Below are 27,415 nucleotides of genomic sequence, written 5' to 3'. Positions count from 1 at the left end.
AAAGTAGTTCAAGAGTTTTATGTGAACATTAAATAAAATGTCTACAAATGTGATCCGGTTTATCAGGAGATTCGGATCAACGAAGGCCGGATGAACGAGGTTTTAATTTTTTATTTTTCCACTGAATCAGAATTCACATAATAGTGTACTCACACATCCGAATCAACTACCTATAGTCCATCCACGGTAACCTCCTACTTTTCTGAAGCCCTGCTTTTCACCGGATATACTTTAATGTCACTATGTATCCTTCCGCCGTATGTAAACAAAAACATTGCCATGTGACAAATGTCAAATGGTTTGTTTACAATCACCAGCTGTCAAAACAATGTGTGTGTGTGTGTATGTATGTATGTATATATATATATATATATAAGTAATTTGAATATGATCTAAGTATACATGTATATGTTCATAACATTTATGATACCCAATGGTAAAAATATTAAAAAATAAGTTTGTTAGCTAAAGAAATAACATAAAATTTAAAGTAAATTTTTAGGAGAACATATAAATTTACAACATTTATGTAAGCAATAAATATCATCCTTTAGTACAGTTCAACACAGTTTTCTGCATCTGAAAAAAAAAGTATTGTAAATTATACATATGGCTGTCCATCTAAGCAATCTGGAAAAGACTAAGGATTGAAGGTTTAATAAAATTAACAAATTCAGATGAAAACATTTAAAAATGAATTTTCTTCTTTTATTTAATAAACCCCTACCATTTTGCCGGTTAAGGCCACAAATAAAAATATGGTTATATACATTTTCCTGAGTATACTTATTAGACAAAATCATAATTTTATGAACAGTAAAATTGTGGTAAAGAATTGACAGTAATTTCTATACCACTTATATGCATTATTTATTTGTGGCCCTGGATGGGGACTGGCTTTTTGTTTTCCAAGTAAGTTCACTGAAAAATGAAGACACACAACAAAATAAAATGTTTCACATACACCTATACGAATCCAGAAATGAAATTTATTATTAATTTCATAATATGTGTAATATAAAGTTAATACATAAAGTTCCAGTAATCAACATACTTAATGGGAATGCATAAAAGAAAAAAAAATGTTTCAGACCCCAATACTTACAGTTGCCCAGGTGTTTATTACATACAGACCTCAATAAGAACACCCGGGTAAATCATCAAGAGGAACTGCCAGTACTTCACTGTCTCCATCTACTTGCTGTGTCGTAACCTCAAATTCTTCGCTGTCACTGTCTTCACTTGAACTATCCTCGCCGAGGTGGATGATGAGTGGAGGAATGGTGCCGCTGTCTATGTGGACTTCTCTCTCCCAGTCTGCTTGAATTAGCTTCTCCACGTGATCCACACACCTCGCCCATCTAAAAAAATTAATGTATACAGTAAAACCTCTATATAAATGACCTGTTTATAGCAAAAACCACTCTATAACAAAATATGTTTGTTTCTGTCAAAACGGCATAGTAAACAATGCATGGCATGCTCTTTATTACATACAATTTTGAACTCACTCCACAAGAAACTATTTTTAAACACAACAAAACTCATTTAATGTGTTTTCCTCAACTATCAAAGCTATTATTTAATACTTGAAGTAACATGTTTTGTTTTATGTTATCTGAAAAAAAAAATTATAGTGGTTTATTCAAGATATAATAAAGCTGTAAATATTTTCTATGTTATCAATAAAGGCTTAGAATGCATATGATAAAATATTTATTTCATAAGTTTTGTGTTTGTTTTTGGTTAAAATTTGTCCCCAGACAAAAACAGTGAGATATAGCGAAAATTTAATTTTTTGAATAGTTTTGATGATTTACTGTATATGTATTTCACTATAATAACATAACTTTTGAAAATACTAATGTGCAAGAACTACATGTGTAAATACCTATTCAAGTTCGCTAGATGAAAATATTCAAAATTCTCTACGTTGAAATTTTATCTGAATATTGAAATCTGCCTACAGCACTGAACCCACCATAACTTTAAAGTCATTGACACAAGATTAAGCATAACAGAAAGTAATATCACAATTACTAATAAATACAAAACTATTTATGGAAATGAAACAATTGCAAATGGACTGCAATTACAAAAAAAAAAACCTTGCAAATAAGTCACCACTGTTATATCTAGAAACTACACAGATATGTATGAATCACATGGGAATAAAATTACAAACACAAACACAAACACATACATGCAACACATTTTCAAAACGACAACTACACAAATTCAAACCACTTATTTTTACCAATTGTTTTAAAACTGTATTACTGGTATATGAATATACACAAAATGATAATCACACTATACACACACTAGCACACAAAGTTATCAAAAGGAATGGTAGGACCAGGCTGCTAGGCAACAATACTTACGTATTATGTAAAAATGTATGGTAAGGGTTTTGCTGAAGCTTGAGGAATGTTCTACAGGAAAATAAAACAATTTCTACTTCAAAAGGAATACCCCATTGGTCATGCAACATGAAAATACCTCTCTGGTGTGGAAGCATCAAGAGCCTCTTTCCAGATGGCTGCAACTGCATCATTGTCAAATCTCTTGGCCCGCCCCACGTTACTATTGTAATGGTGTTTACATTGAGCCCAAACTAGTTCGATTGCATTATAGTGGCAGTGATAGGGTGGGAGTCGTAGAATTTCGTGGCCATAGTTACGAGCCAACTCGTCTACCTCATATCTGAAAAGTGTGTTAGAACAAGGCGTATACGTAATTTTTTGCAACTATCTCACTTTTAAAGAAAAATCCTGTAAAAAAAACGAAATAATATACCGTATTCGGGGCTTGTTTTGTTTAGCTATTCTCAGCAGCTCCACTTTCAACAAATTATTTTCATGTTTTATCTCATTCTTCTCCAGCCACGCGATCAGTGCATCCTTGGTCCAGTTCGTTGTAGGTGTTTTCTCAACCTACGTTATGCCAACATTTAACTAAATACTCAAGTAGCTGATAAGAATTCATGACAGTAGAACCCTGTTACAATTTTACTGCTTATAAAGTTTTCCTGCCTATAATGTATTATTTTTCAAGTCCAATATTTTCCCTATAAGGACAATGTATTTAATTCCTGGATATAATGTTTCACAAATTATGCGTTTCGTGCTTGTAATGTTCACTTCATAAAATTTTAGAAGACGAAAAAAATTAAAAGCCTTTGTCTATACTGTCTATGTATATGTGTATGTTAGCAGTTAACTGCCTGTTGACACCCTTGGAAAACAAATAAATACATAAATTTTTAGCCATTCTGTGTGTTTTCAAATGTATTCACTTAAATCACATGTTCAAGTGGCAAAAGAACTGGACTTAAGCATTTCCACTGTAAACACTGTCGTGAATTATGACAATTATACAGAAATGAGACAATTTTACAGCAATGAGACAATGTGTAAGTAAAGACAAAGCAGATAGAAGCTGGAAGCACCATGATGTTAAAGAAAAATTGTTTTTGGCTTGCTACAAGCAAATTGGAGCATCAAATATATCTTTATGCAGCTTGTTGAGTCCATTGGCAATAAATCCACACTAAAAAGTACTAAATTGAATTTCCTGCTTATGTTTTTTTTTTCTTGTAGCCCCTTGAAAACAAATTATAACAGGGTTCTACTGTACTTATGCAAAGCAAACATGTGTTTTGGCATATTGTCGTAATGAATTTCTAAATTTAACAAAGCATGTTAGTTTAGTGACTAGAAATTTTTTTGAAAATATTATTTTAATTTATTAAGTAGGGCAACAGAGCATTCATAAAGTGGGTCCTTTTACCAAACAAGTAATTATGTCATTTTCAAATGCTATTTGCAATAAAAAATTTTTATTTGGTATTTCAAACCCTCTACTAAATTAGTTTGCACTACGATGTAATTCAATTACATTATATATATATATATATATATATATATATATATATATCTGTGTGTGTGTGTGTAATCAATTTCAGCTCAAACATTATAGTTTATAAAAATGTAGTGTAGGCATACTATTAAGATAACAATTATTGCTGGCAAAATGTATTAGTCTCGAATATTCGTACTTATACACAATAATAAACACATGTAAAATTTTCACATTACAATTTGAGCAATAAAAAGACACTGCTTTACCATCGCACATACCTGGGTGCTGTGATATGAAGCATTGTCCATTATGATGACACTGGGTTCCTCAAGATGCACCAACATGTCTTCAAACCACATCAAGAAAGTTTCCCCATTCATCTCGCCATGGTAGTCTGCAGTCTTCTGACCTGAAACAAAAAGTAATCCTGCTCCTGGCACAAAGCCAGTGCGCCCTCCAGCATTAACAACAATAAACCTTTTACCATCTCCAACAGTACGTCTCTTCGCAGATTGTAGACTCTTGTCCTGCCATGACTTTGATACAGTTCCTGAAAAATATATGAAATGGAAATGAAATACTTTGTATTGGACCACAGAACAAATTTTCAAATAAATTAATGCCTTGCCTCTCTGGAAAATCCATGTTTCATCAACAAATATGAAATTGGCACCTCTTTCTTTTTCTTCTTTATACTTTCTCAAGAAATCTATTCGCTGCAATAATATGTTTTCATTCTCTATCAAAGCTTTTCGTCCATCAACAGTTGTCCATGAAAATCCCATCTTCTTTAACAATTTATGAAGACTTGATCTTCCACCATAATAATCTATTTGTCTTTCCCTGATTTCTTTCAAAATGGTGTCGACTGTAACATTCAAACCTGTAAATTTATTGCATACATTAACAATACATGAAATAACAGAGGTACACAAAACTAAGCAAAACCACAACCCCGTAGAAGATAATTTAAGTGCACAATTTACATTTATTAAATAGTTTTAATAAACTTACATTTCAAAAATACTTTTAAATTAATTTAAATTTTGTAGTTTGCTTAGAGGAATTCTACATTGCAGTATTTTTGTCTGCAATGATATGACGATTATATTGCGCGTTTGTATTGAAGTTGTGTAAAACATTAGTATTTCAGCATTCAATTTAGCAATCAATAAGTTACAAGCTCTACACTGTGTTATAGGTAAATGTTTTGTATCGTGTATCCCATGTGATCCCTAGATCTTTATGCATGAACCTGTACATCCTATTGATCGTGTGGTGCATGCTTTTTTTCATTTATTCAGATCAAAGATCCTGAACATAATCAAATATTGTGGTATAGCAAGAATAATTATCATAAGTTTAATAAAACATATATATTTTCATTATTATTCAACTTTAAATCATACCTCATTACTACATCACAGGTTTTTAGTTTTGGTTTTGTACAGGATTTTTAAACGTAATAAATTAGAAAAGCAAGCATCATCAATCACAGGATCAATATTTGCAGGATCATGCGATCAGGATCAATGTATCGAATCGGATACGCGATACTAAACTTTTACTGTTTTATAACCTTCTGTTACTTCATACACTAACACACAGTTTGTCTGGCTAAGTTGTGTTTTCATATGATACTTCATTACAATGAAGTAGGCCTATTGTTTATAAAATAACAATACCCCTATATTTTCTAAAGGGTTAGGCGGGGCATGACACTATTTTGCAATAGAATATATATTGTACTGGACTCTGCCACACAGTACTATTTAGCCAATTAAGTATCCCAATTTTTTTTTAATAACCATGCTTGCTTAGACCACAACTCACTAATTTGTAACCAATTACTGCTAAAGCGCACAACTGGATATTATTAATACTGGAAATAGTCATTATTTAACCTTCTGATACATCATAAAAGTTGAGGTTATTTAATATGTATACTGTGTATAACGATATAAACATTACTTGTAGTTTTAGAATGTAACAATTTTCTTTCTATCTTTAACCTAACCTTAAAAGGACGTGTACCTATTTCATATGTTGCACAATATTCTATATATCAATACCATATCAATAAAGAAACCTAACAAACCACCCAAAAATGTTAAGTATTTTTAAAGGACAGATGATATCGGGAAAAAAACTGAACCGGTCAATCTGCATATGGATATATGAAATGAATACAATTAAGTAGGGCCTACCCCAGTGATATTGAAACTACTCTTCAGTATCAAATTTTTACCTTCAGCGTACATCCTGTAAATTGCATTCCTGATTGCATTTACTGTGAAATCGTCGACTGTGTCAAGTGACTTTCCTTCCTGTGGCCTTTTTTTCCTCTTTTTTCCTGGTGTTGAAACTTCTTCAATGTCTTTCTTGTAGTACCTAACCAAAAAAAAAAAAAAAAAAACATTTGTCATAACACTTTTCCGGGGACCCGTTCACAATACGCAGTTAGGCAGTGTTCCAAATATGGCATTTTGTCACAAATATTTGCTTTGTGGTCACTAAATGGAAACATGACAGACTTTGACCACGAAATTAATGAAGTGTTTTTTTATTTATTTTGTGATCTCCCAAACAGATGAAAAACTAATTAAATGCAAATTATAAAATCACTCCCTTATGTTATAGTTAAACCTATCATAAAGTTTATAAACATCGTTATAAACAAACGTGTATCACACCCATAAAAATACTTGAAAGTGCCTATATTGTTATTGTTAGGACCTGAGTAGGCCTAATATGATTTTAGGTTAACTTTTCAACAGAGACGCCACATGGCGGTGTTGTCTCACACCAAAAAATATAAATTGGAAATAAAACACAAAAAACCTCGTGAGTTAAAACACAGGCCGACAATACTTAGGACACAGTCGATATTTTTTTTACGTGCATGAAAACGAAAAAAGCCTACTTACTTGAGAACAGTTGACTTTGCGATGTTGAGAAGAAACGCGGTCGTCTGCGTAACGTCACATTTCTTCAAGTCGCCTTTCCTAATTAAAACATATAAGTTCTGAGCGACGTTAATGATGTTCATCTGACGCTGCGAAGAAGTAGCTTTCCCCATACCGGAACCAATTACCATTACAGCAATCACAAGAACCACACAAAATATCAAAACGATAACAAATTCCATCATTACAATAGTAGATAATAAATAATATAACAAAGTTAAAATACACAATATTAACACAAAATCCTGAAACACAAACTGTACGTTATTTCACGGTCAGTAATATATTAAAACACACTGCAATATGGCGTAAAGAGTGCAGACTGCAGACAAACGGCTGAAAGAGAAAACAAACAAGTGACTATTAACATTATTAATGCGCGACCACGTTTTCGGCACGTAATATTTTTTTACCGTTAACATAACGTTTTTATTTCACCAGAGATTTAAAAAAATGTTCAAACTTAACAAATACCCAAACAAATTCTTAAATACACGCGGAAAGTCAAAAAATATATATTTTGGCTATGGAACTATTTCGTTCTAATCATTGCCAACACACCACTTCTCTCACTGTTTCATTTACACACATGCGAGATCATTAATATTAATAATATTGTACATAGATAGTTACTTTTTTTGTAAAATTTTATTTAACATCATTATACGGTAATTTAGTGTTAATGCATGTTTAATATGCATATGATGGAAAGTATTTTTGCAAACGAACCAAACATGCTGCATCCTGGTGTGTTTTTTCAAAGGTTCGTTTAAAAAAGTAGGAGGTTACCGTGGATGGACTACTTTCATATATTAAACATACATATGGATATTATTTATCAACTCACTAACGAAAAACCACCCAGTTCCCTCGTGACACTAAGCAATTGGATGTGGTGATGACTTGTGTTTATGGGTACGTCAATTGCAAACTACACACATTATTCTGATGTGGCGAGGATTTGTGCTTGTGGATACTTCAATTGCAAACTGCACACATTATTCTGAAGTCTCCTACACTACTATAAGCTGAATTTTCAAAATTGTATATATTTGAAAACGCATAACTTACACATAACCTGTAATTGTACTGTACTTACTAGCATTAACACTCAAGCCCCTTAGATCAATAACTCATGTACATAATGTTTAAGCTATTACGCCACTTGCCGAAAACACAGGTGGCAGCAGCCTGAGGCGCCATTAGTGATCTGACGTAGAACTACAAGCACTGTGTGAAGTTTCCTTGTGTAAACATCTTAGCTCTCGGTATATGGCATTTGGAAGGAGTAAGTGCGTAAGAATGGAACGGAAGCCAATGAAAGGAAATGTGTCACTAAGAAGACGGACCGACACGTAGCAACATAGATACGTATACAGTCCCTTACATAAAAATTATGGAACATAGCAAACGATTCGTCTGCCAAAATGTAACTCTATGATAGTGAAAATACCTTGGAGTATATTTGGTAAATTAAAATAGTCATAGTAAACTGTAATAACAAGTTTTAAAATACGTAATAAATAAATCTGGCATTACAATGATTATAGTACATATTATCTTCCCAAATTATCAAGTGTCTTACTAGCCCAATGATAGAGCCGCGTGCTTGATAACCTCAGAGGGTGAGGTTGAAATCTCGTCGCTGGAAATTTGTTTGAATTTTTTAATAATACAATATTATTGTGTAATAATCATGTTGATCTGCTCATTAAGGTTAAGGTTTGTTAGGTTTGTTTGTATGAAGTATTTACATACAGATTTGAGTCATTTAAGAAAAAAACAAATATACAAACATATACTTAGTGTTATATAATATGTATTTAAAATGTTTCGGGTTAATATTTTAGTAATGCCATAGAAGTATAACTTCTGACATGTGCGGAAACTTTATAGTATTAACTGTTAAGTGAATTATCCGAAGATGGGCAGTATTTTAATAAAATTACTTGTCAAAACCCGACCCAAAGCTGGAGTTTTATCAGAGCCGTTTATACGAGTTTAATATTTCCAGTTGTTTCCTATTGCTAATTGCTATCTGCATTTGATGGTGGCAAGAAACGTTTACGATTCAGGCGGCGAATTCTAGCGGCAGTTGCAGAAAGTATGTGTGTAAGTCGTATCCAGAAATTTATTTATTTGTTTATTTATCGCGCTCAGCATTACTTTAAAGAATTCTTTGTTAAATTTCGTGTCCGAATTTCGCATTACAAGTTTGTTTGCATCATGAACAACGCGAGAACCCAAGAGCTGGCTCGTTACCGAGGTTAGATGTTTACACATCACTGGCGCGTACTGAAAAACTCGCTCACATTTTTTTCAGCTTACGTTCACGCGTACAAAAGTAAAACCGAGTCGGGTATCAGAAAACAATAAATTATTATCTCTGATTTGCAATATAAACCATCCTCACGTTTTGATTTTTAATCATATCATATCTTGACAAATATTTTAGTACCTAAATGGTTTCCGGAACAAAATGCCGACTTTATTGCAATAAAATCTACTCTTGTAGCCTTAAATTTTCCCAAACTTTCCCTACCTAATCCTTCTTCGTAGCTACTGGTGCGCGGCGAACGCGCTACGCAATGGTTAACAAGACGAAAAAGAAAAGACCGTATTAAACTAATTACCCTGGTCGTAGGTTTCACCCTTTCTTTCTCTTTATGCGTTCCTTCTAATCTCATCAGACGTCGCTGAAGTGGCAAAGGAAAGGAGACATCACAAGATTCAAATTAAAAACAAAGTCTCATTTTCCATCCGAATCACTTTCCTTTACAATCTGGATGTCAAAGAACTTTGTGGATGAAAAGAAAATCAGATACCGTGATAGCAGCTTATTTTACGCATCTCTACGGTTCTTAGACCAAACCTTTTTCTCCAAACTTATTTTAGTCATTTATAGGGAGTTTAAATATAATATAACTGTGGTCTTGTTCTTAGCTGACTACATATATAAATAGAAAGATGCAGCATAAATTCAAATACTAAATGTGTGCAAATTTGTTTAGAACTGTGCATTTATTTACGTATTATTTATAACCAAGTAATCCACTTAATTCCATTATAAAATCAGTAGGACAAATTAAAAACCATCATCAGATTACTAACAACATAATGTCACACCAATGAAAGAGGTGAGACTTATCTTTGACCAACCTAATTGTACGCTTACAGAAATCCCTCTAATGATTAATTAACAAACCCACCAAACGTGGTAAAAGATTACAGGTATTTCCAACCACGCTATTTCAGCTCACTGGCCGTGATTGATCACATGGTACCATATCCAACTCGAGTTCTTAAATCAATGGAGTTTACTCGTGCCACCTGTGCCGGGAATTATTTATATCTTCAAAACGGTGTTCCGTACGCATTTTAACTGTTTATTTCCCACGTGGAATTTATAATTATGAAATTCCGTTTTTAAAACCCAAAATTTTATACACACGTACAGCAAAACCGTATTTTTGTAAACAAAAAATTAGACAAGTCGATGAATTTCATTCAGAATTATCTGAACAATTTTTAAAGCGTTTACAAGCCTTAAAAATGGAAGAAAATCAATATAAGTGTATTTACGAGTTAAAATCTCACTGATAATGCTACACTAGAAATGTAAGTCACTACAATGTGTTTCTTTTAACATAGTTATATTTGTGACAGTTTGCCATTTCCAGACGATCGAAGAACGCATACACATCAATCGGCCCGTAGCAATGTTTAATTTGTCAGCAGGGCTTTCAACAACATTAAATTAAAACTTGAGCCAACCACACCAGTGCGCAGCGCCAAAATATACATAGTATGTGCTGTTCCTAAATATTGTTACGATCGTACTAGAGGCTAGGCTCGAGGCAGGCTAGTCAGCGGCCCGTTAGCCGATGGTGGGGCGCGGTGACGCGCCGCGCATTCCTTCCCGGATTAGCTGTCCCCTCTCCCCCGTTATCAACTTCCCGCGGCGCTTAGTCATCGATCTCCCTGTCCACCTGGAATGTTCTGCGGGTCCCAGAGGCCACGCCGTAGATTGGCGTGAATAGGACGTCCCTGTTCTGCGAGCTTCGGGCGTCGGGTCAACCCTGATGATGCTAAACGTCAAAGAGGTGCGAGAACATTCCGGAAGGTTAGCTGAGGGGTATAAACACGGTGATGCCAGCCTCCTAGAGTGAATTGAATATGGCAAGTGACCCCTTGGCGAACGAACGTGGACGACAAGCGACGGGCTTCGTGTGCGAAGACTGGTGCATCGGGACTGCACTGGTGCGACAGACGAGTGAGTAGTGCGACAGAGTCGGGACAGAAGTGCGAGGTAACGGATGAGCGGTAGGGAGAACTACTTTATAGCGAAGCTCCAGTGGAGAGAGTAAGCTGTGGACTGATCGAAGAAATGTTTCATTTGGAGATAGCATATTTAAGTGTTGTATTTTCATTACTAATGCTAACATAGTAATAAATCTAACTGTAATTAAATAATTGGGCTATCCTTTCCGAACCCGTTTTCCCATTTGTAACAATATATTAAGCAAGTTAACCTATACATATGCTTAATTGCGTGGATATTTTTCCATATAAAGATTGTGAATTTCTAACGCATAAAAAAAAATTGGTCTTATAAAGGTAACCAGGGGTTCGATTCGGAAATGTATTAGCGTCGTCTTGTCGTGATTTTCGCTCACAAACACCCGCCTTTCGCCAGTATCGGTATTCTCAAATATAAGGAAACACGAGTAGGTGACATCAAGACTCACGCCTATTTGTCGAAGCCTCCGAGCACAGCGGACTACTAGGTGGTACCACTAGAGTTGAATGCTGGGAGATTTCGTTATTTTTCCTGATGTACCCTCGCGCCGAGGCTGTCAAGATGGCGGACTCGTGCTTGTGGTAGCACGCACCCGAATACATTCGCGTTTCTGGACATCGGAAAACTCACCAAAAATATTGGTGTGTCAAATGAATATGTTTTGTAAACCTACATTATATTAATATGAAATAAGCTCAGTGAATCTTACACAAAGACAATTAATATATATATATATAGTACGCCTTGCATTAAACATATATCAATATGCTAGGCATATTATTATGTTAAAAATGCAAGCATTCATTTAAATGTATTTACTGAGCTGGATTTAGAAGACCTCTCTTGGTTTTCTCCGTGTGGTCCTGATTATTTTTGCCAATATTTTGTAGGTTTTCTCCATGTGCTCCTAGTTATACCTAGTAAGACTTCTGCAGATATTTTCCGAACGTTTCCGCTAATTCCTAAGAAAACAATCCCAAAATGTAATTTTTTTAGAGATGAGACATGCAATTTTATTCAAAGTTTCATATAAATTCCTGAATTCCTGTTACTAAATGAGCACTAAAATATTTTAATCAGGCGGTATTTAAACAAAACGTTATCATTATTCAGTCTAATGTAATGCCTTTAAAAAGCTGAGAATCACTAACATGCAAGACGAACTTCCTTCTCCTTGATGTCTAGCGGAGCCCTCCTCTTGCGATCGTAAGTGATCATCACACATCCCACATGAAAAATAAATAATATATACCTCAACTCAACACGTGGAAACATCTGTTGGCACGAATAGGAACTACTTGCGACAAGTTTCTTGTATGAGATAAAAAAACTCTGATGACGAAATATTAAAAATTCTATTCAAGAAATTGTTCCAATTTGAAAATCTCAGTTTGCATCTGGCATTAGTCGAAGAAGTTAACATGGATCCTGATTCGTTGCCTCAGCTGTATCGGAAGGAAGCCGCTATAGATACTGCAGCAAGGAATTTGTCTTGAGTAGGAATGCTGGACGTCACGAGAAGAATGATTGTGTTAAAACCCACCACGCTAAATTTTAAGCTGGGATTGGTGTAGCAGGTTGTTTACATGTATTGATAGCTTAAAAAGGCATGGCAGAACTTGTAAAAGACAAGCCCTTTTACGAGATATACGACATCGATAAAGCCACTACAATAAGGAGAGTGTGCTGCATGATGTAAATAATTTTCCTTGTCTAATGTTCATAGCGATCTTGATCTCGACAAAGGACTTAAATTGAAGAAACTGATGGCTTAAGGAAGAATCATCACTGTGTAATGTGAGAACATTCAAACCCATCTCAAGTAGATCCTCCATACTTTGGAAAATGATGGACACTTAAAAGGAAACTTGTATACGGTGAAAAAGCTTCGAATTCTTACAGTAATCCAGGTGAAGACACTGACTTCTACTATAATGGCGACAGTGACACTGAAGCATGTGACAAGACCAAACACTACATGAAGCACCTAAAGCTGGAAATATCGAAGACTGTGATGAAACCTTGAGATCAAAACGTTGGAAACGTGATAAAATAAATCATTCTGATCAAGCTTATGATGATCACTGGGACGATAGTGATCACAAAAATATTAATAACAAACATTCCAGGAAGATGACGATAGCAGGGAATATTCTAACTAGGGAATGCAATCTCTAGACGAGATCGCTAAGTCGAGATCTCGAGGGATCATAAATTCGATCTCGGCGTGATCTCAGCATTTTTGAGATCTCAAATGGATTTCGAAAAGTATTGTTTTAATTAGATAACTGAAACATGATTGAAACTGCTTCGTAGTTGTGATTATGATTTGAGTAAGACACAACATTAATTATTGAAACAAATTTTTTATTTTTATAATTTTTTACTTATGTTATGTTAATGAACACAAAAATTCTGACCCGTAAAATCTCTTATAAAGAAAGTACTTATTTTAACAAAGATAATGATAGTGAAAACAAAAATTTACAAAAATTGATATTTCCAAAATCACTCCTAAACTAGAAGTGATTACGAGTGATCACTCCTAACTAAATTAAGAGTGATATTGGAAATAGCTACTTATAAAACAAAAAGTGCTTAGAGTGCTGTCGGATGAACGGCATCTTATGTCAGTCGCTATGTAGCCAGCGGCTGAAAATGCCCTCTCAGATTCAACGCTAGTTGTTATCAGCGTGTGCAAGCTGTTGTATGCAACTTGCAAAAACATACCCCTCGATCCTCCACACTCATTCAGATCCATCACCTTTTTAATCACGGACTCGAGTCTGTCTGTAATAGTAGCAACCCGCGAGAAAGGACTTTTACAGGCTTTCAGCGTATATTCTAGTTCCTCTTGAAGACTTCTATTTGATCTTACAGCAGCACGTAAATTCATATCCTCTGCAATCATTGAAAGAAGCAAGTCATCCTCGTTTGCCAATTTTGCTGCAGTACCGGTATTTATTTCATTACCAGAAGTTGAGGTCGAGGCTTGAGAAAGAGTATCTGGTTGTGTAGTGCTGCGATGTAATAGTCTGATTAGATTCTTAATTTCCTTTCTTATAAAATACTTGCTAGGTAATTGAAAAGTTTCGTCGCCCTTCAATAGTTTTAAATCATCTTTGATAACTAGCCGGATTTTTTAAATACAACAATGCAGCAGTTGCATTTATACGACGCTCGAAGATCCGCTTTTTCACGACTTGGCTAGTTTTTCTGACAGTGGAGTCTTCTGGTCCTCTAACTTGCGAAGCATGAACCGCAACGTATATTCTGCACTTACTAAATCTGTATCACGGCGGCACAATACCTCGACGGCCAGTTTTATTGCCTGGAATGTATTTTCGAAGTCGCTAACAACTGCATGTTTTTCATCCGCGAAAGAGTAATCGGAATTAGAACTGAGAGAGAGATCGATTAAAGCCTTGGCTACACACTGCTTTACTTTATTGTATGTGCTTATTATATTGCAAAGGCTAGACCAACGAGTTTTACAATCAAGAACCAGTTGAATTGTCTTGCCATCAAACTCCTGCTGAATGTAATTCTGAAGTATATCATTCTTGGTGGGAGGGTTCTTAAAAAGCTTGACACATTTTCTTAGTTTTGCTACAATCGAATGGTATTCCGAAGCCAGATCAGCTTGTCTTACAGGTAAAGAAAAGTATAAACCATCGTAACCATGGGTTATCTTCCAATTATTCCTCCTATTCTGTGCTGTGATTCGTGTTTTGTTCAGGATTATGTTCTAGATTTTTTTTATAAATGATGTCTGTTATACCCAACTGTATCCCGTGCGCGTAGTAAGCTGTTGAAGCGGTTTAATCAGACGTCCGATTATCTTCTGACACTGGCTCCGTCTGATTATACCAACTATGTCATTGTCTAGGGATAAATCATAATCTGATAGTTTTTCTTTTAAAAGCTGAATACAAGACTCTGGGGACATACTTCCAAATATGCGCGCCAGTCCCAGATTACAGAAAGTAGGCTGGTTGTTGATAGTTGTATGAACATTAATATTCAGAAAGCGCCTACTCATTCCAGACTTCCATTCATCAAAAGAGATTGTAAATCTAAGTCTTCGTTCTTTAGCTTTCGAAGATCTTCTTTCACTTTCATTTTGAGTGTCATACCATAATTCATCACAATAAATTTAATAGGGTTTGGTAAAGAAGGTAATTTAATAATTGTTACCCTTTGAAGCAAAAAGTTTCTTTATGTCCTCGTATGTGCAGAAAAATCGAAAAGGCAGTCCATCTTTCGCTACCATTCGAGAAATATTTTTTTCTTTAGTCAAGTCACAGTCGGATTGAAAGTAATCACCAATTTTCTTCTTTTTAGGGGGCGTTTGGCTTTCGCTATTTTCTTGAGTCTCTTTGCCTATAGGTGATGGTGGCACTGACGACATTGTAGTAGACGCTGACGACGACGACGACGCAGCATCAAGTTGCAGAGTGCTTGATGTCCTTCGAACTCCCGCATTCAATGTTTTTGTGTCAATTTTGTGGATTGACTTCATATGGACATGTAATCCTTTTGGGGAACTGGCTGTAGTTTTCAGAATAGCTATACATATTTTGCATCGGGCTGTCAAATTATTCACCGCTTTCTTAAAATATCTCCATGCCGGCAACGAACTATTAAACTCCATGTAAGGTTCATTTTGATTGTAAATCGACATTTTAAAAGTATTAACTTAACAGTCTAGCACTTGCGTGACAAAATAATACAAATTTTCATTCAATTAACCCACAAAAACACGTAATTTAAGCACACCATGACAGTAACTGCACAACCAAAACAACTGTAAACAAGCAAGTGCCTGCACTCACTCGAATATCAGCCGCTCACTTACTCTAGTCAGAACTATATCACTTATTATTTTCTATTCCGCTCGCCCAACATCGTGAATACTCGGGAATAGTCGGGATAGTTTGCGTATGCAGTCCGACACTTTCCTTCGCCAGTCAGCGACTCGCTCGCGCGCAGAGAACACGCGTCATGTGTCGCTGACTACTGCCGCTCGATCTCTTCCATCTCGGCCGAGATCTCGTCATTTTATGCTTCGAGATTGATCTCGAAAAATGAGGCGAGATCGAGATTGCATTCCCTAATTCTAACATATTGGTTGATCGCCTGAGACTACTGATGCATCGATTAGTGGAGGAAACTACTTGAATCTCAACGAAGTATCCTTAATACCCAAAGAACTGAGAAAAGCTGGTTAAATACAATAATGACTTGTTTAACATGCATTTGTATAAAATTAAAAAAAAAATTCAATTAAAAAAATATTTTATTCCTCGATTTTTGATTACTATCTAAGGCTGAGTTCTCGCGACTGATGTTCATTGTGTGCATTGTGTGCTCATTGCGGGTTCGTTGTGTAAATTACGGGTCCAGTGTGTGTATTGCAGGTTCGTTGCGTGTTCGGTGTGTGCAATGCATGTCCAGTGTGTGTACTTTGTGTTCATAGCGTGTCATGTGTGTATAGCATGTCCACGGAATGTCCAGTGTGTGTATTGCGTGTACATTCAGCGTGTACTGTGTGTTCATTGTGTTTCAAGTGCTTGTATTACATGTTCCTTTTCTTTTGTTGAATGTGTGTAGTTTCGTTGTATGAGCATAGACAAGTCTATAGTCAGGTCATGACTGGCCTCGTTTGGAGATGTCTGGTCTATACGCCTGACATTGAACATGTCCTGTTAAAATGTTCGCCGAACATTGTCGAAAAATACCTGTTGGTTCTGAGATGCTGGGCTTGTATGAATATTTGTTAGTAGTATAAAAATGGCGGTACTGGCGTTTGAGTCAAATGACCGACCATACTGATGTCACGGCGGCCATCTTGGATGACCTTGACCTTTAACATTTAATCGAATTACCTCGTCGCATTCGAACCGAGGACACCTTTCTCCATTAGGTACATGAATTTTATTTCAAATTTTATTATTTACAATTTTTTATCATTTTTAAAAATAGTGGCGCCCGATGTCAAGATGGCGACTGAGGACAGATGTAGGGTTCAAACTTCAAGGTCAAAGTCAAAGTTCAAAGTTCAAGGTGTTTGCGTCAAGGTCAGAGATCAAGGTCAGTATCATAGGTCAAGGTCACCTTAGATAGCCACCGTAATGTCAGAGTGGTCGGTAATTGAGCTTACCACACACCAAACTCCGATTCCCTCGCCAGTACCACCATTTATATACTAGTTTTGTTGTTTCTTATTATTCGTGGCGATGACTTTTTTGTATCTTTAAGGCCAGGGTTCGACTTTGGTTAATGCACTGCAAAATTATTCGTGGCGCAAATGTTACATTGCAAGGTTAGTCTTCTACTCTCTTTCCATTTTTCATTCCAACATTCATTCCATTCCAACAAGTAGTTTACATGTACCGGGATATGATTTAAACAATGTTTTTACGTATTGCCGTGATGGTAGGTACGTCGGGTGGCTCGGGCGAGCGGCAATGTGGGCGGCCACCCGACACTTCTGCTAGCTTGCAAATCTCTTTAAGCGCGCGGCTCGCAGCGACAGACGGGGCTCGTCGGGATAGCATCTGTCTATACCCTTGAGAATTTAAAAAAAATTTGTGTTAAATTGCTTTAATTTAGGTACATGGACTAGCCGTACGTAAATCCTTTAACTTTACATGAATTGGAAGTTATTTTTCTATGCGAGGCAAGAATAATATACAAAGTTGGCGGGTGGGTATCGATCACACGGTCTTTACCACATGAGAAGATACCGGAAAAATTCGCGAATTCATTTCGCGATAGGCTAAAATACAAATAGTTATACCTCAGTGCTGCCTCTGCTATTGGCTCACAACTCACCTGGATGACGCTGGGCCAATGAGAAACACCAAACCAAAGCTTTATCGAATCACAGGTTGCTGCGTTGGGACGTCTCACACGACAGCAGCCAATGAGTGGGTGACATTTGACCGAGTGTACGTAGAACTATGGAGTTCATCCTGCAGGTCATTCAACCCGCGAATTTTTCCGGTCCCTACACATGAGTGACTGGCACTTGGTGTGTGCTAACTCTTTCTGTGTCTTGCTGTTTCATGTGACATTGATGATTTTGTAGTTATTGTATCCCGAACCTTAAACTGTTTAATATATAATCGATACATTTAATTAATTCCGTACGGCCTGGTATCAAACCACGGACTGGAATCGGTGAATCGACCATTATTTTAACAAGTTATTTTTTTGATTTTTTTTGGATTTTTTCCACTTTATACTTAAAAAATAACAGATTTTCAATATGGCAACAAAGACGACCAACAAGGTGATGGGCTCCCTGGCAATAAAATATTCCTGCACTCTAGCGGGTGAAAATTAAAATAATATTGCAGCAGTACCCTCTAGCAAACGAAAACAATATGTCGGATTCAGTATGGCGGCCTCCAGCAGACGAAAACCAGATGACCGCTGTGACGTCATACTTGGCATTAGTGGTGAAAGGTCAGTCTGCCGGTGGCTTCTGTGGAGAAAGGATCCATCGCCATTTTCAATCGATTGCCCTAGCCGCATTTGAACCCAGGACTTCATGGCATAGGTATGTTTTTATTACCAGAATTTAATTAAGTAAATTTTTATTAGGTATGTTAAAAATCTTCCCGATTTTATAGAACAATAATTATAGATTTTCAAAATGGTGGAAGGATTTCAGAATGGTGGTAGTAATATTTATTAAAATTTTATTAATTTACTAGCCGAACCCGCCCGCTTCGCTGGACGTGAAATAAGGTAACTGCATTGAAGGCAAATAATTAAGCAATGACTGTTATACGTAAGACCCCATTAAAATTCGTATAGTAGTTGTGTAGAACACCGCGTATAAACAGACAGACGGACAGAAAAACGAACTACTGTTTTATTATAGTTAGATAGATAAATTATTCTTACATGTTCGCATCCATGCAGTATATGAAAAATCAGCATGCGTAGCCCTTTACCTATAACTATACGTAGCTGCTGCCCACGACTTTTTCCGCATGGAATTTTGTATTATCTTGCACCATTTAGAAATTTGAACATTATAACATAACAGTTGATACAGTTGTAGTAGTTTTCTTTTGTTCACAAATGATAATTTTTCTCACCTCTATTTCAGTCTTTGCAATAAAAATATGTAACTACCTAAATTTTGGGTAAATATGTTTCTACTTTCAAATGTAATGTCGGGAAGAAACTTCATAAAATTTCTTTGTAAACCACATTTACTGTTTTCCCGTCTTGAGCTAGAATGTAAAGATTTTCTGCATTACTGACCCGCGAGCAAGCCACATACATCTGGCCGTGGGAAAAACAATCAGACCTTAACAATAAGACCAGCTGCCTTAAGGCTCTGACCCTGAGACTTATTTATTGTCATCGCGAAACAAACTGCTATTGGAAACTGTGTGCGCTTGAACCCGGACGGGAAGTTATTCGGGATGATCGGTATGCGTGGTATGAAAACAGTTTCCCCTGAGCCACATCCAGTAAGAATCTCAGCTTCGATTATATTTCGTAGTAGAGCAGTTACTTTAAGTCGGGTTCCATTGCACAATTTTGGGGGAGTAAGGTTCCTCAGAAGCATTATTGGAACACCGACTTTGAGAACAATTTTGTGAACAGGAAGACCACTTTCAGTGAGAGAACTCAAAAACTCAACTGGATAATTAGTGGCGTCGTCCTGATTAAGGACGCTGTTAAACGATCTGTAAACCACTTCAGCCCCATTCAATTCGTTTAAAATTTTTTCATTGATTGCAGCAGCTTGGTCATTTCTTGGAGTGAGTATGGCACGTTCACATAACCACGTATGTTCCTGATGTTGTATGTTTGACAGATCCCCGAATACCGAACGTATGAGTTCGTCTTCCGAAGATACGACTCTGCCAAGTATTTTTGGAAGCGTCACCTGACCGTGTTGCTCAGGGAGGGCACCTTCTCCAACTTCTAATAGAACACAGGAAAATTCTTGCACATGAGTATTACCACCCAGCTGTGCTCTCATGTTAATTGTTAATTGCAGTTTTTTTTCTTTATTTGAGCCCAGAGGTAACAATTCTTCAGTGAAGCTTTGATTTCATCGGCTCTAGTTCCTCGACTTGCAACTGGTAGAGTTTGCCGAAAATCTCCATAAAAGATTAGTGTGACATTCCCCATGGGCCTTTCATCGCGCCTAATGTCCCGTAGTGTCCTGTCCACAGCTTCAACTGCTTTTTTATTCGCCATCGTGCGTTCATCCCAAACGATTAGAGAGCAATCTTGTAACACTTTTTCCATATCACAATTTCTTGTTATCGAACATGTTGGTGATTCATTAGTGTCTTTATGAGAGCAGATTTTCATGAAATAAATCATTCAACGATAAAAGCTGTTTATTTTATTTAATTAAGCGTATGGGTTCGCCCCAAGGAGAAAATTGACGCGGCGAGACCTCGTTGACATAGAGAAATGACACACACTCACTATTTATGTGTCTATGAAAAATGATTTTTTTCTGCAATTTAAATTGTAATAAATACAAAAAGGGTATTGAAAATTGAAACAAATATGGCGACACTACAAACTGTCAGGATCTGTATTTTTTTCTTACTCTCTACTTAGTTCCGTACAATAGCAAAACTTAATGGCTTCTTATAATGATTATATTGTATGTCATAAAATTAAGATTTATTTTCTTTCCTTGAGCCGATTTTGATGAAATAAAGCTTATATTTCTTTCTCTACTTCGCTCAAGTTAACTTGAAAACCCCATTAAAATTCGTAAAGTAGTTTTGTATAACACCGCGTACAAACAGACAGACAGACAGAAAAAAAAACTACTGTTTTATTATAGTATAGATTTTTATACATTCTAAAAATTTTCACATTAAAATCGTATAATATAAACGTATTTTCTAGATGGCAGCCATTACAAAAGTTAGGTCTCCCACGCGACCACTGCCGGGTTGAAAGTTATTACAACAATTAGATTAAAAAAAAGTACAATTTGTATTGTTATATATATATATATATATATATATATATATATAGTCAAATATAACCACTTCTGATTTTCCAGTGCGTTATCAAAGCACACCAAAAATTGCAGAGAGATTGTTCGTATAAATAGAATAATGGCAAATTCCTAACATATTTTTTAAGTTGTGATTACTTCTTTCTACTACACTTTAAGTTTACAATTTGTATTCAGGAATAGTTTTGCTACTAAAAATTTTGATTTGGCGCACCAATACGATTGGTGCACACACCAATGTTTACTGTTTGGTATATATGTGTATACACACACACACCTATTTATATACATATGTTTATGCTGCAATACATGAGTCCGCTTATGGGCCTCATTGTTGTATTCTCAAATCCTGACAAGCCACAGGCGGGAGTTCGATCGCAGCTCGTCGCTCATGGTCCATGACAACAGATCAATTCCCAAGCTCCTGTGCACGAGGCTACTATTACTGGCCACATGAATGAACTAATCAAACCGCAGGCAGTATCATTAATGGGCATTAACCTCGCCACGGGGGAGCTTGTAATATGGCACTTTGGTGGTACAGAGCGCCCGTGGCTTGTCGATAGCATTAGAGAATACCACGACACGCCCCGCAGGCGGGAAACCCGACAACACTCACGCCTGCCGCATACTCGCAGTATTATGCATTGCAGGACCGAGCCCCAGTATTCTACACCCGGCAGGTTATCCTGGTACCTCCGATAATTAGATCCGTTGTGAATGGTTCTTTGCCAAAGGGCCACCCTGACAATGAATCCTTCTCCAGTGTGCTTGATATTTTGTGGTTTTTATCCCCCATTTCAAATGAATGATTGATTTAATGACTAAAGCTGAGCGTACACATCATCAGACAAGCCACGAAGCGACACGTCACACAATGCCGCGCGACAGCTTAATACCGTATTTCCGTTACGTTATTTCTTCCCATATTCTTGCAATCCAATTGTTGTCGTGAACCTCTGAAAAGGTTCATTCTATAAAATAGGTCTTTCCTGTACTAAACATACTAATATATCTAGATAAAGCTCCGTAATTAGAAAAAAAAATTAAAAATAAGTGATAAGTGAATATTTACTCAAATTACAGTATTTAACTAGTCAGCTATAAACACACTGTCATAGAGTATGTAAGGGTATGCATACTACGGCATGCCTTTGTAGACTAATTCTTTATACTCGCGCATAAACATATAATAATGAATAATGTAATAATCTTAGGCTGTAATTTTAACATTAATGTATAAAAAATTTATAAAAAAACAATAAAAGTAAAATAAAATAATTTATTTCATGGCAATATAGTAGGTATGTTGTCCACTAGAATGAAGGTACATTCAAGGTTTGATAAACTCCATGTATCATTGAGGTATAAATTATCCACTTCAGTGGTCGAATATACTGAAAGGTTTAGTGTGTACTCTATGATTTAACGAAGGCAAATTGTCAGTTTTAAACGATAAAAAAGAATGGTTACGGCGCGAAAAATTTTGAAACCAATATGGCGTCTTTCGAGTACTGTCCTAATATAGGAATGCGCCAACACAGGCGTCGTTTTGTAGTTTACCCCCTACCCCTTTTTCCATTTCCAGTAACGGACAATTAATAACGGAGGTGTTGAACCAGAGCTCGGACAGCGATTTCACTTGCCGCGGCCTGTTCACTGCCGTGACCATTCCGCGCGGACAAAGACGCGGTTATCCAGCCGGCCATTGTTTCACCGGCGACAGCGCGTGTCGGCGACTCCATAGAGACCCCGGGGCTTTGCACGGCGTTATTAATGGCATCAGTCGACTGCCAGCACCCGGGCTGGTTGGTGCGTAATGTCCGCCGCCCTCCCAACACTGCTCAGGCCTGCTTAGGCCGAGCCCGTTCACACTCTATGCTTACTTAACTATAACTAGAGACCTGAAAAATTCGCGGGTTCATTTCGTGTTATGCATAAATTCAAATATTATACCTTAGTGCTGCTTCTGTCATTGGTTCACTGTTAATCTGGAGGACTGGGGGCCAATTAGAGACCCTCACTAATAGAAGTGTCGAATCACAGACCACCCAGTCGAGACGACTCACAAGTCAACAGCCAATGAACAGTTGACATTTGCCCGAGTGTGTCGAGGATATTGGAGTCTATCCTGGAGGTCATTGAACCCGCGAATTTTTCCTGTCTAACTATAAAAGATAGGAGGGATCATTTTAAATTAATTCAGTTTCTGTTTGTTTTGAATTCAGGCTAGGCCTATAGATCTTTAGGCGCGTTCAGGGTGAACAATTTGAGTACGCAACGAAATGCGCGTGCACCCGGCAACGGTAGCCGTGTTCAAAAGCAAGACAGTTAACGCAGCGCATAACTCAATTTTACACTGAAAAAGATATGCTTTATTTATATATATATATATAATCTTGAACTAACACCAACTCTCGGAATATGGCATTTTTTTAGGAGTAATTTCGTGAATGGAACGAAAGTAAAATAAGTTACGGGAATGTCTCATCACAATGCTGCCAAGTGTGGAAGTATCAGAAATCCTTCAAAGATGGCGGACCGGCGTGATTCATCCCTATATATTGCCTTCGTGGACATTGCAGAATTTACACCGCCCATATGTATTAAAAAATAAAGCTTTATATTAGTACAACTCTTCTTTAATACTTCATGTTATGATTTATAATCACGAAAATAAACGACAACTTAAAAATAGCTTATAATCCTGGCATTACAACCCTTAGTTAACATTGAAATGTAGAATAGCGCAGCGTTCATCATGTTGTAGAGATACAAGAAATCATTAGCTTACATACATTGGACACAATGAAAAATAAAAGAATTACGTGATGAAAAAAAATATATATCAGCGAGTCTTTCAGTACTTGCCAGAGATGTGAAATATCTAACCTTGGTAACAATCAAATTCATGTGTTTTTATGTTGGAAATACACTTATAATACAAAATGACACGAAATTTAACGTAGAATTCTTAAAAATATAATTTTAACTTGAATCATTTTGAAACACATATTATACTCTAAGAATATGCGTGTACTATGTTTTTGTTTAAACGACTGAAATCAGTTTGCAAATACTTCCTATAAATAAACCTTAACCTTATTGAGCTGATTAAACATTAAAGGTTTAACAGTAAAAATTGATACGAAGTTTTTTAATTGAACATGGCGTTGAATATATTTATGCTTACAATTTATTGTTTCTCTACAGTATGACGAACGCTGTGCAATATATAAATTGATATGTTAACAAAGGAGTTTAAAAATTGTTCCGAGCGTCCGGATGACGTAGGCAGTAGGAAGCCGGGCCGACGCAGGCGCAAGTGGGCTGACGACTTTCACGCCTTGCGGTCGCGGGTTCGAGGCTCCGTGCCAGCGAATGGGAAAGGTGAATCTGGGGAGCGGCCGACCAGGGCACAGAAAAATGCCCCTTAATGTGGCCGCCTGGATAGGTCGCCAGATGGCTTGGAGAGCTGCAGGTGTTGAACGCGCCATTTACAAACCGCTCGAGATTTATTAAAAGTGTCTGATTGCGAAGATCATTTAAGAGTTATAGCACTTTCCTACACAAGTTTCCTTTCATGGTTACGTCTATAACATTTTTTTTACCAGTTTTAAGGTACGTTTTGTGGTACGAAAAAATTCTTCACACAGTAGGTTGTAAATGGTAGCCTATATAGAAGTGCAAGGAGTCTACACCTTTAATATTCTAGCATAAAATTACAGGGTCACAGTCTGAATTCCCATAGAGGAGTGAAACCGACGCGAAGAATGCACATCGCAGTTCGGTGCCTGGCGCGTAGAGGCGAAGAGGCGTGTGATGCGGTAGTCAATATCGCCTGCACTTTTAGAGCTCACTCGTCCTATTGATTGTCTCATTTTCTTGTCATTACATTCATTTGAGAGCTTCGTCTCGAAATGTACCACGGTAACTTTGTTACATTTTATGCTAAGTATCAATATTTGCAACATATTTTCAATTAAATATTATGTAATAGCTGAAAAATGTCACGCAAGTGTTTGAAATGATGATACGCAGGATATTTTACAGCTTTAAACTTACGTGATGTATTTTGGTCCCAACAACAAATGCAAGAGGGTTCTTGGAAGAGAATTAACTGTCAAATCCCTTTCTTAATGGCAATGGCATGAAAATGAAATAAGGGGTGTTAGACCGAGCCTTAATGACTTGCCTTGCCGCGTTCACTCAAACTAGTGTCGAGAATGGCGAAAGCATCTCATTACTTGTTCCCGGAAACATGATATGGTTTCTCGAAATATGGTGGACTGCTTAAAATATCTGAAAGGCATCTTACCACGAATAGATTTTAAAGTTTCTTTACTGTTGACTAAACCAGTTTAATTTGTAATTAGCAGTTTTCAAACTAACAGTAATTAGTTAAGTTGAGTTTACAACGAATTGTTATGCATAACAATTTGCTACATAATATTATAATCGGGGACAGGTGGGAAAAACGAAACTTCAACTTGGATATTACTATATAAAGTGCAGGGGTGCAGCCAGGTGCCAACCACCGTGCATGTTTGTATCAGGCCCAAGAACCAGTAAAGCATTAAAGCCGAGGCCACACAGAAAGCTAAGCTATGTTCGCTATGTTCGCTGCTCCAGATGGCCAGGCAGGATTTAGTTCGCGATGTCGGAGAGACGCATAACATTGGATTCGAGTGATGATTAGGACGATGATAATAACCTGCTGTCTCTCACAGTATACAAACGTAAAACAATATAAAGAATTTCAACATTTGATGAAACAGTTGCTTGTGAGGACGAAATCAAATTTATGGATTATTTTAGGATAGATTCAACTCAGTTTGATAGCATTCCCTTGGAATCAAATCCCAGGCATTGTCCTGCATATCCTGCCTTCCATATTCTTTCACAAATTTATGCCATAAATATGGATATTTTCGTTATCTCCAATCAACATTTCCGTTGACTTGACTATTTAAAGCACAATACTGAGAGAAATTAAACGTTATAAAAAGAAAACGCAGAAGTACAGCACAGTTCCACGCGAAAACAGATGTTTTTTTTTCATCTGCGAATGCGCTAAGTCAGCGACGTTTTAGAAAAATAGCCAAGAACCAAACACCTGGTGATGCCGCCAACATAGCGAACACAGCTTTGTGTGGCTTGTGACACCTGGATACAGCTGGCTATATTTTACTCGCGTAGCGAACATCGCGAACACAGCGAGCATAGCACCCTGTGTGGCAGTAGATTTAGGAATACGCTAATAAGCACACAATGAATGCGATATCGCCTGTAACCAACGTGCTTGGGGTTTGAACTAGCATGGAACTTAAAAGGGAAAACCAAGTACTTTTATCTGTGTAAATGTTCGGAACATTCGTACGCTCCTGTTAGTAAGTTGGAGTTGCTTGTCTTCTGGGCTGTAGCCGCGTCAAAGACGAATATTTCACCGGTATCAGGGTATCAATGACATATTGAGATTCTTGTAAACTTTCCTGCCTTTAAATATTCTCGCCTGAGAGGGAAGTATTTCTATATCGGCTGCAGCTAAGAGCCAATCAGCATCTTCCTTCGTTAGTAAGTATGTTAAAAAAAACAAGGTGGTCTGAATGAGCTGGTTTTGTTAATGTTGTAAAATAAGGACACAAAGTACCACACAAACATAACCTCAACAGTGAACCAACCTCCGCGCAAATACCAGCTAATTTCGTCTTTGGAGAAGCGACCCAACGTGCAAATGTCACTACTCCTCCAGACTGTATAGCGGATATCTTAAATGACAATTTTGGGCGATGCATGTTGTGAAGTTTCCCCAGTTATGCAAGCATTAATTTCAATTTGCGAACAAGTAGTTAAACTGATGCATGAACTAAACAAAAGGAGCGGTAGCTATCCAAACGAAAGCTACGGAACAAAACACCAGCGCCGAAACTTCGCACGCAAACAGCGAACCAGCCACACAGGCATCTCCCCATCTGAGAAAGTTGGGTCACGCCCGGGCGATGTAGTGTGTCACTGAGAAGAGACCCGACAATGGCACGCACAGCTTCATGTGCGAGGCGTACAATGGAATTTTCAGTGGGCCATTCAAAGCGTGCGACGTCACGCAGGAAGATGGCCGATTATTACTGTGGCATACTTTCACACATTTCATGGCGGGAGGCCTTAAACTTAGGAGTTCCTGTGTTGCACGGCACGACACTGAAACATTATTTTCTAAAAGATAACAGTCGGCTATTTAACAGCAAGAGGTCTAAACCGTGAGAG

At 37.0% G+C, this 27,415-nt stretch overlaps 1 protein-coding gene and 1 long non-coding RNA gene across 3 annotated transcripts in view; both read right to left on the bottom strand.

Moving 5' to 3' along the window:
- LOC134534703 (uncharacterized) overlaps positions 1–27,415 on the bottom strand; it is a 431,047-nt gene that overhangs the window by 355,290 nt on the left and 48,342 nt on the right. The window lies entirely within an intron of this gene.
- On the bottom strand, positions 516–7,990 carry LOC134534697 (uncharacterized). 2 transcript variants are annotated; one of them, XM_063373170.1, is made up of 5 exons: positions 6,792–7,990; positions 6,113–6,255; positions 4,143–4,747; positions 2,800–2,936; positions 516–1,361 (listed from the first exon to the last, which is right to left on the bottom strand). In XM_063373170.1, the coding sequence occupies exons 1-5, from the start codon at positions 7,013–7,015 to the stop codon at positions 1,136–1,138; spliced, it is 1,335 nt and encodes a 444-aa protein (XP_063229240.1). In that variant the 5' UTR covers positions 7,016–7,990; the 3' UTR covers positions 516–1,135. The 2 variants fall into 2 exon arrangements, 1 of the variants encoding a protein (XP_063229240.1); XR_010075525.1 differs by having other exon boundaries at positions 1,329–1,361; positions 2,503–2,936.

The sequence above is a fragment of the Bacillus rossius genome, chromosome 8, assembly GCF_032445375.1.
Source record: "Bacillus rossius redtenbacheri isolate Brsri chromosome 8, Brsri_v3, whole genome shotgun sequence".
Taxonomy (NCBI): domain Eukaryota; kingdom Metazoa; phylum Arthropoda; class Insecta; order Phasmatodea; family Bacillidae; genus Bacillus; species Bacillus rossius.
The sequence above is the reverse complement of the archived record's forward strand: the minus strand, read 5'-3'. Positions and strand labels throughout refer to the sequence as shown.